This window comes from Otolemur garnettii, unplaced genomic scaffold (assembly GCF_000181295.1).
Source record: "Otolemur garnettii isolate 467f Iridium unplaced genomic scaffold, OtoGar3 scaffold00003, whole genome shotgun sequence".
Classification (NCBI taxonomy): domain Eukaryota; kingdom Metazoa; phylum Chordata; class Mammalia; order Primates; family Galagidae; genus Otolemur; species Otolemur garnettii.
In genome coordinates this window covers 43892052-43907800 of record NW_003852398.1, presented here as the reverse complement: position 1 = coordinate 43907800, position 15749 = coordinate 43892052, and the positions used below count along the sequence as shown (strand labels likewise).

The window sequence follows — 15749 nt, the reverse complement described above, 5'->3', positions numbered from 1 at the left end:
CCAAGTCTCCTGGCTCCCCTCTCTCTTTGAGGACTGTTGTGAAAAAACTTGGGAGTTCTTGAATGCCTAGGGATGTCCTAGGCCTAGAAATGGAAGAAATATTAAAAAATGAAAATAGGTTAAACCAAAAGCTGATCTACTCCTTGGTAGTCCTATTCCCAAGAACTCAGTATATTGAATTATATTCATTCAGGTGTCATCAAGTGAAGATTTATAGAAATTAACGTATAGGATTTCAAAACTGGAAATAAACTTTGGTATGATATCTTTAAGCAGAAGAAGCCTTACAAATGATCTAGCTGCCCCTTCATTTTGCAGCAGAGGAAACCACAGCTCGTTATGACAGATGATTGGCATAGGAGACATGCCTGGCCTGGCATTTGGTTAGTATGCTTGTCATATTACCATTCATCCTACCACCTGGCTGGGAAAGAGGTGAGGAATACAGCAAAGAGAAGAGCTTTAAGCTCTTGCTAGCAAAAGGAGGGGAAGGGACTAGAAATAGACTTGGTCTGTATGATACTTCACCTAGAGCCAGCTTATAAAGGGGAAAGGAAATGTGTCCTCTACAAAAGGATAAAGTGGGACAGTGGCATCCCAAACTCAGTCACCTGTCTTCCCCCACTCCATCCCCACATACATGAACACCAGCACTAGTATTCAGTCAAGAGTGTTAAAAACTTCTTCCATTTCTCCCATTGTACTGCTCTCACAGCTATACCCAGAGCTCTATTGGGGTTTCAGTTCAATACATGATGGGTTTGACTAAGTTTGGAATAGTCATGGACATACTAACTTCCTTGGAAAAACAATTTCAGAGAACAGCTAGTTTGTGGACTTGGGTTTCCCTGAAGCCCAAAGGAAATCTCACTGAATAACTTTTCTTTTTCTTTCTTTTTTTTTTTTTAATGGAGTAACTCACCGAGCCAGGTTTGTTTGTGGTGTATCCATGGGCATTAGGAGTCCAGCTGAAAACCAATTTATTTTTGCCTAAAACTGGGCCTAAAACCTCAAGCAATTCAGCCTGTTTGGGGGGTCTCTTGAGAGACCATCAAGCAGTCAAACAAGTGGGAAGATTCTCAGAGAAAAGTATGCTAGAAGCTGAGTTTTAGAGATGAATGGAGGCCAGGCACAGTGGGTCCCTCCTGTAATCCTAGCACTTAGGGAGGCAAAGGTGGGAGGATTGCTTTAGGCCAGGAGTTCTAAACCAGCCTGAGCTAGAGCAAGACACTCATCTCTACAAAAAATAGAAAAATTACCCAGGCCTGGTGGTGCATGCCTATAGTCTGAGCTACTTGGGATGCAGGAGGATTGCTTGAGCCCAGGAATTTGAGGTTACAGTGAACTATGATGATGCCACTGCACTCTAGTCTGGTTGATAGAGAGGGATCTTGTCTCAAAAGAAAAAGATAGGAGTTACACAGGGGGATTAAAGGAAAGTGCATCCTAGGGAAAGGAGATTGTATGTGCAAAGGCATGGAGGCACAGGAAACCATGATGCTTTTAGGACACTATAAAAAGTAATTGGTATGATTGCAGCCAACACTTCTTGGGAGAGGGGTGGGAAAAAAGATGCTAGCTAGCCTTTGTGTACTGAACCAGGGTGTGGGAACTTTATCTTGGAAACCATGGGAAGTCACTGAATGAATATTAAGCAGGAAAGTGGCATGACTAGATTTTCAATGTAGAAAGATTTCCCTGGCTGGATAGTGAAATTTGAGGAAGCTGGGGGTAGAAACATGAAAACTTAGTTAAGAAAGTGCTGAAAATATTCCAGCCAAGAGACGTGGGTAGCTCAAACCAGGCTAATAGCTGTGAGAATGAAGAGGAGTAAATGACAGAAATGTGGAGAAGGCAGAATCTACATTTCTTAGATACCACAGAATACACCATTTTAAGAACTTGTACTCATTAAGTTCTAAATGAGTACTGTATATGAATACAACATTATGGAAAGGATGTTTTTAAAGGCCATTATAATGGAAAGTTTGAACAGTTATTTGTTCTAACAGTACAAAAGTGATTTAAATTTAGGACACATTTGCTGTTACCAAAGTTCCAACAGAGGCCTAAGGCTTCTCTGGATGCATCATAATTTCTTGGAATTTGAGGAACCTTACAGAGGATGTAGATTGTAGAGGATGTAGAGTATGCTAGTTGGTAATTTAGCTTGATACTATGTTTACCATAAGCATTAATTATGATTGATGATTTTCAAATATATTAACATGAGATTATGCTATATAACTATATAAAATAGTAATTATAAACAACTTTGAGAAATGAAAAATGTTTATTTTTTACAAAAATTTTCATAAATGCATTTTATACTCGATATGCATGCTACTATAACAAAGCAACTGAAAATATAATTACAGTTAAGATACTTTTATGCATATTTAAAAAGTAATATTTTAATCCCCCCAATTTTTAAAAATTGAAAGTAGAATAAGCAATTCTTCAAAAAACACTCATTTCCCCATGCAATCATAGCAATGAATTAACCAAAAAAAAAATTAAAATAATCAGTCAATGAACATTTAAAAGCCCCTGTCACTTCATGAAACCCTTTCTGTTTGGGCCCAAGTTTAGATATGCTTGTATTCAATGTATTTATCTATTTCCTCTGTGTTACAACCATTAATGCCTTATCACTGAAGACCTTCTCATTTGGAGTTTTGTCCTCACTTGAATGGTAATTCAATTCTTACTGCAGTTAATTGTAGACTCACAGAAAGGACTATGTAGCACACTTGAGAATACATTCAGACTACTAAGATCCTTTTTTCATTCCATGTAAATTGTCCCTTAAAATTAAAACCAGGAATAAAATACAGCCAACTTATGGTATACCAGTTTTATATATGGTTATTCATTCTTTTTTTCCTGAGATATTAAGCAAGTTTGTAAGTAGTCTGTGTTCATGCAAAAAAATATATTTTCCCATTCTTTACATTCATTTTATAGCAGTTTATATTTTAAATAACTATATCACATTTGTGCTTTATACATCTGGAAAATAAAGGCTAATTCATTTCCTTTGCTGCAGAAAAATTAAAGATGTATTTGTTCTTTGATGGATAATATAATCAATTTAAAGGCTGATTTCAAGTTGCTAAAACATTGTTTGAAAAAATCCTGATGGAAAGTTCTATTTTTGTTCCCTCATACTTGCAGTTTTAATTAAATTGAGAATGAAAATGTGACTTCCTTATGTGAGGGAGACACCCTATGTTTAATCCTTGGCCTTAGGAGTTTATGAGTTCCTTATGCATGTATATAGACCTAGACCTACATACTATACCTGGCCAGAGTCTCCTCTCCCATCTTGAGAGGAATCTCAGTACATATAAAGACATTTTTTATGGCAAAAGGCAAAAAAGATTAGGTATGTATCCTATTTTATAATATACACAATAGGGTTAATTTGTAAAATCTGAGAATTACTAACACATTGAATAAGAAACAGATAAAAATGCCAAATATTTAAGAACACATTTATGCTTAAGTAACTGGTTCTTTGTCATACCTCTAGACTTAAATAGGATCCAACACCCAATATGAATATGACTGTCATAAGTAAATAGGCTTTTTCTATATTGATTAATGATAAACACAACTTTTTTCTCACTCAAAGCTGGGAAATCTGAAGAAGGATTTTTTATTAATACATTTTGTTTCATTTCTCATTTATTGAAAAATTAAGTGGCATTAAACAGAGAAATAGATAAATGTACATGCAATATATTTAGGGTCCACCATTACTTTTCTCAGCACATCTGGACTAAACCAGTCATTGGCCCAAGCATGATGATTTCCACACAGATCTGGAAGTCTAGTAGAAACATTTTTAATTGAAAAAAAGGAGAAATCTTAAGTTGTTCATAATCAGTCACATCTATTACGAAATATAAATAGAACCAAAATAAGTTTTAAATTATTTGCTTATATTACATTGTTCAAAATACTTTTAGAATCAAAGTCAACTATAAAATTTGATTGAGGGGAAGGACAGTGAGAAACAACTTTTTGTTGAAATGTGAGGCAACTTGTTCTTAAAATAGTATGAATATCCAATTAGGTAATAGTTTTCACTTTTAATTAGTCAAGTATATATATTAAATATAAAAAAACTAATGATATACAGATGTGGCCTTGGACATTTTAAGTATTTGTTCATTCAGAAATGCCTTTAAAAACAGTGGGCATAGAACTAGCTCATTTATTAAATGTCAAATTTATACGTGTAGGCTGGGCATAGTGGCTTACTCCTATAATCCTAGTACTTTGGAAGACCAAAGTAAGAGAATTGTTTGAACTCAGGAGTTTGAGACCAGCCTGAGCAAGAGCAAGACCCCATCTCTACTAAAAATAGAAAAATGAACCAGGCATCATGGTACAAACTGATAGTTCCAGCTACTTGGGAGGATAAGGTGGGAGCATCACTTGAGCCCAGGAGTTTGAGGTTGCAGTGAGCTATAATGACGTCACTGCACTCCATGAGGGGTGATACAATTAGACTCTATCTCAAAAAATAAAAAATTTATAAATGTAGCAGTGGAAATGGCTCAGCGCCTGTAGCTCAGTTGTTAGGGCACCAGGCACATATACCAGGGCTGGCAGTTTCAAACCCAGCCCAGGCCTGCTAAACTGTAATGACAAACTGCAACCCCCAAAACATTGTGGTGGGTGCCTATAGTCCCAGCTACTTGGGAGGCTGAGGCAAGAGAATCTCTTAAGCCCAAAAGTTTGAGGTTGCTATGAGCTGTGACGCCACAACACTCAACCCGAGGGCGACATAGTGAGATTCTGTCTTAAAAAAAAAAAATGTAGTAGTGGATATTTAGAGAGAATACACCCAAGGAATATTTAAAAGACTGGATAAATATACAAGTGAAACTGTAGTCAACTTTTGACCAGACTCCAACAGGTCCACATGATTTTGCCATTTTTAACTGACATTTATTTGCTATACTTCCTCCAACGGAAAGGAGCTGCTGGACAATGCACACATATATTTTGAATTAACACATGATTTGTTCATATGCTTTCAGAGTTCTCTCTCTACAGACGAAAAATACTTTCCTAGGGCCATGCCTTTTTCAGTCCATAGCTTAGAATTTCATTGCTATCTATGGTATCTGGCTTTAATTATATAAAATTGTTGGCACTCCAGTACAGAGTATATCTAAATACATTATAGAAGAAAGGAGGTTTTTGTGGTTAAGCTCGGGAGCATTTAAAGATTTTAGGAATGGAATTATGCCATTAGGAGCTATTTCTTAAACTCCTGGCTCCAGAGGATCCTCCAATTTCAGCCTTTTAAAGGGCTAGAATTATAGGCATGAGCCACTGTGCCCAGCCTTGAGATGTTTCTCCATGATGAATTTATAAAGTTTTGTAGGGGCATTTTGAAGAGGTTCTTCAAAATGATGTTGTTGAAAAATTAATTTTCTCTGGAAATAACATCCCCTCCTCCCCACATCCTGCCTTGATAGTTTTGCTGAAAGAGGGTGAAATAGAATTATAGCCATATTGGGTTTAACAGGCATGGCATGGATATATCAAAAATGGAAGACTGGAAGACCCAACAAGGAATATGGGTTAATTGCTGCCTGCCCTGAGAAATAACTGAGTTTCTTCTTCCAAGTCTTCCCTAAGGGTCCATTCATTGTAGAGTCAACAGACACCTTTTAGGATTATGGTAAGAAATCCATGAATATATCTATATTATCCTTGAATCATTTTATATGACATATTTCTAGGTAGTTCCTGGTTACTTTAATTAGATAAATAAATGGGAATATGTATTGAATGATCTTTGCAAGTAATAAATTGTTATATAAATATAACATTTGTTTAAAGAATGTATGAATTTGCATTTTTAGGAATATAAGTAAAAATCAGACAAAGAACTTTCTCACCTATGATAATATGAATTGTCATGTTTAAGGAATCTGAACTTATGCCGAATGTGAGTTATCATGTTTTGTTTCAGCATGATTTTGTACACCTAGCTTTAATTTTTAAAGTCTGATTTCATTGTTATTTTGACAGTAAGTTATTGAATGAGGTAGTCCACATTGCCTATATATTTGCTGTATCTGGTTACTATTCCACAAATAATTAAGTACAGTATATCAGTTATATTTTTCCTTTATGTTTAATCGGAGTTCTGTGAACATTGAGAATATATTACTTTTAGTGATACACAGTTCTTGAGAAAATATCTGGATTTTTACATTGCCATTTGTGATATTTTTAGCAGCCCATTACAATATCATTTTAATAAAAATAAAGTGTACTCAGTGATGATAGAGAAAATATTGTTAAAGACATCTTGGATCAGGAAAAGGGTCAGCCATCAAATCAGGTACTTATTCATTTTCAGTTGTGTCATTTTGACTCATTGCTTTCAAGAATAACTATAATATTGCTATACAATCCATTATAGTGAGAAGAACTTCCCTTGAACTTCACATGGAGATTGAGTAAAGCTCTTCTATTTGTTTTTTGAAGTACTCTCTCAGCTCAGGTCTCTTAGCCTTTAGTGTTGGTGTCAGCAAGCCATTTTGAACTGAGAACATGTCAGAATGGATGTGAATGGCTTTAACCTAAAAACCAAATGTAGAATACATCTTTAACAGGAATAGAACGCTATATTTATAGTATACATGTTAAAAGTAAACAGGCATATGGGAATAGATAAATTGATATGCAAACACTATGCTAAGTAAAAATTATGTTAATAATGTTTTAGCTCATTTGACATCTAAACGCCACCTTTTATTCCTTTTTTTTTTTTTTTAACTAATACCTTGTTCATTGGATAAAAGTGACATTTTTCCTTCCTTCTCATCCACTTAGCTGGTCAACAGAAATGAATTAGTTGTTTACTCTGTGTGTGTATCTTTGAAGATACAAAGATGAATCATGAATGCCCCTGTGCTTAGAGAGTGCACATTCATATCCATAGTGCAGACAGAGACACTGGCAATTATCAATACAGTATGCACAGCATGAAGGGCATCTAACTCAGTTATGATGGGGGGAAGGAGGAGCAGTCAGGGAAGACTTTGCAAATCAGGTATTAAAGAATGAGTAACAGTTAACTAGTAAAGGGGGAGAAGTGGCCAGAGAAGGGCATTATAGGCAGAGGACCCCCAAGAACAAAGCCATGAGTGGGGAAAAATGGAAGACTGTGAAAAGAATTCCAAGTGGTTTCTTCATGTTGTTATATAAAATAGGAGGTAAAGGATATGAAGGATGAAGCTGGAGTAGGAGAGGAGCTGGTTTATAGAGGAGCTCAAACTTTATTCTGAAGGTACCGAAGGTTTTTTAACAGTGCAATGATATGACTGAATACACATTTTAGAAAATCTCACCACAGGAAATGAGATGGTTTTTGAGAAAGTGAAGATTGGAATCAGGGCAACTAATCAGAAGGTTCTGGTTAATACATGGGAATAAAGATAAAAGCCTGCACTCAGGACATTAGCAGAGAAAGAGACAAGTAAATAGTTCTAATAGTGATGCAGGGATGAATTGTCAAGATGTGGTAAAGTGGCAGGCAGCCTTGAGGACTGCCAAGTTTCTGGTTTGGATGGCTGCTTAGAGATAGTGGTGCCATTCATGGGAGGAGGAATATAAATAAAATCAGACTACAAGTTTAAAAAATGTTCTGCCATGGATATTTTTATCAAATCTATTAAGGGAGGCATGGAGAAAAAAATAATAAATGAATAAATTTTTTAAAGGGGGGGCATGGAGGGATCAGATTTAGTGTTCATACTATTTATTTCCATGAGGAAGATGCCAGACCTCCTCATACAAAGACTCTTTAGAGCACCAAATAGAGACCAGAAAAGATAGAGAAACTGATCCAGCAGGGCCTTAGCAGGGCCTGAGCCGGGTCCCCTAGCAGAAAGGGTCAGAGTCAGTTCTCTAAGAATTTATGATCTGAGCTGGGACAGAATCCTAGAGTGACACTACCTCTAAGAAATTATATCCCATTTATAATTTGGAGGTAAGTTCTTGCTATGCCTCTTTTGTTGAGAGTTCTTATCACAAAAGGGTGCTGAATTTTGTCAAATGCTTTTTCTGTGTCTATGGAAAGGATCATATGGTCTTTGTTTTTGTAACTTTTTATGTGATGGATGAAATTCAAAGATTTGTATATGTTAAACTATCCTTGAATTTCTGGAATGAAGCCCACTAGATTGTGATGAATTATTTTTCTGATCTACAGCTGGATTCAGTTTGCTAAGACTTTATTGAGAATCTTTGCATCTATATTGATAAGGGATATTGGTCTGTAGATTTCTTTCTTAGTTGTGACCTTTCCTGGCTTTGATATTAAGGTAATATTGGCTTTTCAAAATGAATTAGGAAAGATTCCTTTCTTCTCAAAGAACATATATGACAAACCCACAGCCAACAAAATATTGAACGGGGTAAAATTGAAAGGATTCCCTCTGGGAACGGGAATCATACAAGGTTGCCCACTATCTCCACTTCTGTTCAACATAGTGCTAGAAGTCCTAGCCTGAGCACTCAAGCAAGAGGAGGAAATCAAGGGTATCAAAATGGGGAAAGAAGATGTCAAATTATCTCTTTTTGTTGATTACATGATCTTATACCTATAATATCCCAAAGATTCAACCAAGAGACTCCTAGAATTGATAAATAAGTTCAATGAAGTCTCAGACTACAAAATAAATGTTCACAAATGTTTTCATATACACCAACAACAGTCAAGCTGAGAATCAAATCAAAGACATAATACCTTTCTCAGTAGCAACAAAGAAAATAAAATACCTAGGAGTATACCTAACAAAGGATGTCAAAGACCTCTACAAGGAGAATTATGAAATACTGAGGAAAGAAGTTGCAGAGGATGTAAACAGATGAAAAAGTATACTATGCTTGTGGGTGGGTAGAATCAACATTGTTAAAATGGCTATGCTATACAAAGTGGTTTTCAGATTCCATTCCCATTAAAATACCAACTCCATTTTTTTAAGATCTAGAAAAAATATTTCTATGCTTCATATGGAACCAGAAAAGACCCTGAATAGCTAAGACAACCTTATATAATAATAACAAAGCAGGAAGCATCACTTTATCAGACTTCAAGCTATACTATAAGACTATAGTAACCAAACAGCATGGTACTGGCACAAAACAAAGACAGAGACCTAAGGATCATAATAGAGAACCCAGAGATGAAGTCATCCTCATCTTCCCATCTGATTACTGACAAAACAGATAAAGACATACACTGGGGAAAAGAATCTCTGTTTAATAATTGGTACTGGGAAAACTGGATAGCCATATGTAAAAGACTAAAACAGGATCCATACCTCTTATCACTCACAAAAATTAATTCACAATGAATAAAACACTTAAACCCAAGGCAGGAAACTATAAGAATTCTGGAATAAAATCTTAAAATTCTGTATATATCAGTCTAGGCCAAGAATTCATAAAGAAGATCCCAAAAGCAATTGCAGCAACAAAAATAAATAGGACCTGACCAAATTAAAAAGCTTCTGCATAGCCAAGTGCACAATCAAAAGATCAAACAGACAACCCACAGAATGGGAGAAAATATTTGCATGCTATATATCTAATAAAAGAATGATAACCAGAATTCACAAAGAATTCAAGCAAATCATCAAGAAGCAACCAAACAATTTCATTAAAAAGTGAGCAAAATAGATGAACAGAAACTTTTCAAAGGAAGATATACTAACAGTGCTCAATGTCTCTAATCATTAGGGAAATACAAAGCAAAACCACAAGGAAATGGTATCTAACTCCAATGAGAAAAGTCTCAAAACAACAGATGCTGTTATGGATGTGGAAAGAAAGGAACTTTTACGCACTGTTGGTAGGATTGTAAACTTTGCAACCTCTATGGAAAATTGCATGGAGATACCTCAAAGAACTTAAAGTAGACCTTTGGGTAATACCCAAAAAGGTAATTTTACAAAAAAGGACACCTACACTCAAATGTTTATAGCAGCACAATTCAATCTGCAAAGATGTGAAAACAACCCAAGTGCCCACCTATATACAAATGGATTAATAAAGTGTGATATAAATGGATACTGTGGAGTACCACTCAGCCATAAACAATGGCAATCTAGTATTTTTTATGACAACTTGGAGGGAACTGAAAACCATTCTTCTAAGAGAAAGCTCACAAGAATGGAGAAACAACACCAAATTGGTACTAATCAATCAACAATTAAGTGCACATATGGAAGTAAATCTCAGTGAAAAGCTGGGGAAAGATGGGATGAGGGAATGGGTAGATTCACATCTATTGGGTATAGTGCACACTTTCTGGGTGAAGGGCACACTTACAAATGTAACTTTGACTCAATCAGTACCAAAAACAAGGTATGTAAGCAAAACATATACCCTCTAATAGTCTGAAAAAAATAAATTAACTATATAAATGTGGATCAAAGATAGATAAATAAATTAAAGAAAATAATTTGGGGAAAAAAAAAGAAATTGTATTCCAAATGACAAGTGGAACCAAATTCAATGATTTTTTTGAGATAATACATCCATATCATTAAATACTAAACAAGGTTATAAATTGCCAAAACTTTAAATAATTAATTTAAAATATATGTTAAATACAAATATATATTCTCTTGTTATTTTGTGTAATTGATATTTATTGAGCAACTACTGGGCATCAGACATTGTGTTAGGCCCAGGGACACAAAGAACAAGATACAGTCCCTGACCACATGAGGCTTACAATCTAATGAAAGATGCTGCAGTATGCTATTACTATTTTGGAGACAAGCACAGAGAAGATAGGCCAAGTCAGTTGTTTCCCCAGTACCCACTCCCCACTTCTTTTATGCCAGTATAAGCCTGATTTTCATTTGAGGATAAAACAATCTATGTCAACATGATAATCCTATTTCCTGATTTTCCAGCCTCCCTTGCAGCTAGGAGATAGCAATGATATCTTTTTATGGCTAGTAAGAAGGGAAAGTTTTTGCTTTGCTAATAAAAGATTTAGACATGACTATCTCTACTCATTCCTTCTTCTTTCTTTCTTGAATGTGGTCAATATCCAAAGCTTTGGCAGCCACCTTGTGATTATGAGGTAATAAGCCAACATACAAACAATGAAGAGTGGAAAGGTAAGAAGAGCCTAAGTCCTTGAGGATGAGGACCTGCATCTACCTCCTATCTTTTTTTTTTTTTTTTTGGAGACAAGGTCTCACTATGTCATCCTTGGTAGAGTGCTGTGACATCACAGCTCACAGCAACCTCCAACTCTTGGGTTTTAAGTGATTCTCTTGCCTTTCTCTTGCCTTAGCCTCCCAAGTAGCTGGGACTATAGGCATCCACCACAATGCCCAGCTATTTTTTGGTTGCAGTTGTCACTGTTGTTTAGCAGGCCTGGGCCAGGCTCAAACCTGCCAGCTTTGGTGTATGTGGCTGGTGCCCTACTCACTGAGCCACAGGCGCCACGCCCAACCACCTATCTTTCAACTTCTTACATGAGGGGACAAAATTCCCCAACCTGATGAATTTAAGACACTGTCAGTCAGGTTTTTGTTAGAGCTGAATACATTTCTGATATACCACCTAACCCAGGCTTGGGCAGGATTAACTGAAAAAGGATGCCTGAGTTGAACTTGGAAGAATAAATAGGCTTGAGCCAACTAAAGATAGCAAGGGGGAAAGGGAGTGGTTACCACATGGCCTAAGAAGAGGAGGGTACCCCAGGCTAAGGCAACATGTGCCATACCATATCTGGTACATTATAAATGCAGACTGAAGCATGTGACAGGAAGATGAAAGAAAGAAAGAAGAAAGAAATGAAGAAGAAGAAAGAGATGGTACTAAACAGATAGACTATGGCCCAATTATAAAAGATCGATATATGTAGCTAAGGAGTTTGGATAAGATTCTTTAAACTATTTTTCAGCAGTGAGAGACAGAACCCAATTACTCTGTTAAGAATGGATTGAAGTGGGACAAGAGTGGAAACTAGAAGATTAGCCAACAGGCAAGAAGGATAGTGATTTGGGCTGTGAAGTTGGCTGTAGAGATGGAAATAGACTTTGTAGGTAAAAGGGACAGGACCTAGTAATTGGTTTGGATAAGTGTTAAAGAAGGAGATATAAAAATGGTTCTAGACTAAAAGTCTAATCAGTAAGTAGAAAAAATAAGTCAAACACATTGTTTTGCCAACACTGACTTTAACTGTGGGCTGAAAACCTACAGTTTTTTTTAGAAATAAATCAATGATAAAAAAGTTTCTATATTATATAATAATTATATGTTTTCCCATAAAACCAAACTACCCAATTGTGAACTTGCAAAAAAAGTATGAGAATTATTAATCTCCTTTTATGTCAAATATTCCATACAGCAGATTTTATAATTTTTATTTAGCAAAGTTTTTGTTGAAGAAAGAAGGAAGGCAATAAGTAATGTTAGCTTCCTTTCCTAAAATTACACTCTTGTCATTGCAAAGAGATTCTATAGGGTTTTTAAATAATATTGTAACATTTAAACACAGCATTGGAATAAAACACCATGTTTCCAATTTATGGAAATTAAATTATATCTATTTATTTCTAATTTTAAGTTTAATTCAGATCAACCTAGTTTCATAAGGATGAACTCTTAAAACGTTTGCTGAATGATTTAAACTTTGGACTTGGATATCTATTTGTGTGTGTGTGTGTGTGTGTGTGTGAGAGAGTGGGTGTAATTAAAGTGTCAACGGACCTCTCAGTTTTGAAGAAGCAGGAAAAGGAAAAACTGATAATGGATTATGGATTAACTGAAATAATTTATGTTGAACTTTGGATCACAAATGGGAGCATACCCTACTCAGGCACACGGCCTGGTTTTTCCTTTCCTGCGGTCAGCTGAGGGAACACACTGGCTATAGTGGGGAGGATGCCATTGACCAACAAAAGGGAAAATGAGAACAGAGAAAATCAAGAGGCGAAAGCCTTGGCCGTAGAATGAAAGGTCTCTAGGATGCCACATGACTTCCCTGTATTTGAGGTTACCATGGTGAGGGCAGATTATTAGAGCAGAAACTCTACTTAAGGCATGTAGAAAGTCAAGAACACATCTTCTCTCATTAAAAGATCTAACAAGAGCAAATGGTTAACACTGGAAACTTAGCCAAAAGTCTCTTTTAAATGTAATCTTAAGAGCTGGTATTTTTTTCCATGAAGAGAAATGTGGACGTTACTACGCTGTTTGCCCTGGTGTCAAGCCTTTCATGACCAGCAGGGGTCGAGCATGCCTTGTGAATACCTGGATGTCTGTGGGATCTGAGCAGGCTTAGGCAAGCCTGTCTCCAGTCAGCTTGCACCCAGCCCCCGAAATTGCTGTGTAGATCCAAAACAACTAGGTCTGGGAGCAAGTCTGCATGGTCACATAGAATCCAATTTATCCCTTGGTCTGCATGATCACATAGAATCCAGTCATACAACTAACTTCCCATTAAGGAAGGGCAAAGAAGTCTGTTCTAGAATATTGGAAATTTAATAACCTTTCATTCAGAAAAATACGGTAACTTGTCTGAATGCCTCAGATTTTATAATTTATTAAAATAAAGGCCTACTTATCCAGGTTTTAATTGCTCTGAGATATACTGACAGATGAGGGTAAAGTAGTGTTTCTCAAATTGGCTTAATGTAAAGAGCTCCTTCAAAGGAAAAGCAATATATTTAGACCCCAAAACTGTATTTAGATTTCCTCATTCTGAAATTTAAGAAATTAAAATTTTAATCTGTAGAAATATTTTTTATTGTAAATTAAAGCACTGTAACAGTTTAATATTTAAAATCGGAACATGTTTTTAGGTTATCATCATATGAGCATACAAAATTTAAAGATTCTTATAAAATTTATAGACTCGAACGCCATACCGTAGTTGTTGGTTGTTCCCACCAATGGGGGAAACAAAATCAAATGAAAAAATTATTTCAATGAAATATTTCTTTTACAAAAAGCAATGCTTTAAAATACAAAAGCTTAAAAAATCAGTATATTAATATTTTTTTCTATTGGAGGAATTTTTCTTGAATTTTTGACTAAAGAGGATATATAGATGACATATAGAAGTAGAACTAAATATGCTCATGCACTCGGTTATAATAAGTACACAACCTTGCAAAGACAAAAGTCTTAGAGGGCTGCTATGTCCTCTCCTAGCACATTTTTTTATTTTTTGTTTCTTCTCAATAGAGGACATGCTGGGCTGACAGATCATTGTCCCAAGGAGCCCAATGTCCTTCCAGCAAGTAAGCTTTGCCTGCTGCACCCAAGAAGACAATCCCCATAAAAATAAAAATAGGATAGAACTATGGTCTTCAGTATCACAGGTGGCTTGGGAAACAGACCATGTTACACATGATCTACTAGTGACAGCTAGGGTACTATTTCAACCTTATGAATGTTCGTCATTATAAGGACAACCAGCACAATCTCACTTGACATATGACCTATTTTAGTTCAGGAGGCAGGTTGTTACAGAGCCAGCCTGAAACAAGCCTTTAGGGGTCTGCTGGTACACAGCCTGCCAGCAGGCCACACCATAAAAGGTAAGGAATCTAGGTCAGGGTCATTGTGGGTTAATTTGTATCACTGCTGAAAGGGCTGTAAGAGTATAGGGATAGTAACAGTTACCTGTTCAAAAGAATGGAGTCCACTTTCTTTTCCTAACCTCACCATATCTTCCAATATGGCTTTCTTCAGATCCTGAATTGAACCACATGAGTAAAATTACAAGACAAGAACACATTTCACAACGGAGGTAGAGGAAACAACACACTGTGAGTAAAGTGCCACTGGAGATTGCGGGGACCTATGCCCCCCCCATGCCCTCTCACATATGCAGCTGACACTTCCTAGCAGCATACCAGTTTCCACCTCTGTCATCAATCAGGTAAGTAAGTGCTAGAAAGGCCAAAGGAGTGACCATGAACAACAGGCTGAGGAACCACTCATTTTTTTTTTTTTTAAAGCAACCCTTTGGGCCAGGCATGGTGGCTCACATCTGTAATCCTAACACTCTGGAAGGCTGAGATGTGAGGATCAGTTAAGCTCAGAAATTCAAGACTAGGCTGAGCAAAAGGGAGACTTCCATTTCCACTAAAAAAAAAAAAAGAAAGAAAGAAAAATTAGCCAGGTGTTGTGGCGAGCACCTGTAGTTCCAGCTACTTGAGCTTGAACCCAGTAGTTTGAGGTGGCTATGAGCTAGGCTGAAATCATGGCACTATAGCCTGGGACAAGAGAGTAAGACTCTGTCGCTAAATAAATAAATAAACAAAAGCAGCCCTTTGGTTAGCCTGGTGAGTTATGCTAAACCTCGATGAGCCCAGGGACCAGTGGGATTGGTAGGGTTATGGCTGTTGCTGAAATGGACCATGTGACACAAGGGGCTGATGCTGCACAGAAACACAGTGACCTCCTCCAAAAAGCCCTGCAAGTGCCATTAGACAATTTCAGGAAGGTGTGAATGGCTAATGCTCTAAACAAGAAGAATTGTGTTACTTTTTTATTTATTTATTTTTTTTGAGACAGGAGCCTCAAGCTGTCCCCCTGGGTAGAGTGCCGTGGCATCTCAGCTCACAGCAACCTCCAACTCCTGGGCTCAAGCAAGTCTCCTGCTTCTGCCTCCCAAATAGCTGGGACCACAGGTGCCCAAAACAACGCCCCGCTATTTTTTGGTTGCAGCC

General features: G+C 36.6%; 1 protein-coding gene across 3 annotated transcripts in view; it reads right to left on the bottom strand.

Annotated features, from left to right (window-relative positions):
• Nucleotides 1–6145: 6145 nt before the first annotated feature.
• ACSL6 (acyl-CoA synthetase long chain family member 6) overlaps nucleotides 6146–15749 on the bottom strand; it is a 57203-nt gene continuing 47599 nt past the window's right edge. For 2 of the 3 annotated variants that reach the window (XM_012807235.1, XM_003782218.2), the window contains exons 20-21: nucleotides 14698–14769; nucleotides 6146–6614 (exon numbers count right to left, since the gene is read on the bottom strand). In XM_012807235.1, the coding sequence (XP_012662689.1) occupies nucleotides 6477–6614; nucleotides 14698–14769 (210 nt within the window). In that variant the 3' untranslated portion in view covers nucleotides 6146–6476. The remainder of the gene's footprint in view (nucleotides 6615–14697; nucleotides 14770–15749) is intronic. The other variant, XM_003782217.2, reaches the window with a different exon arrangement.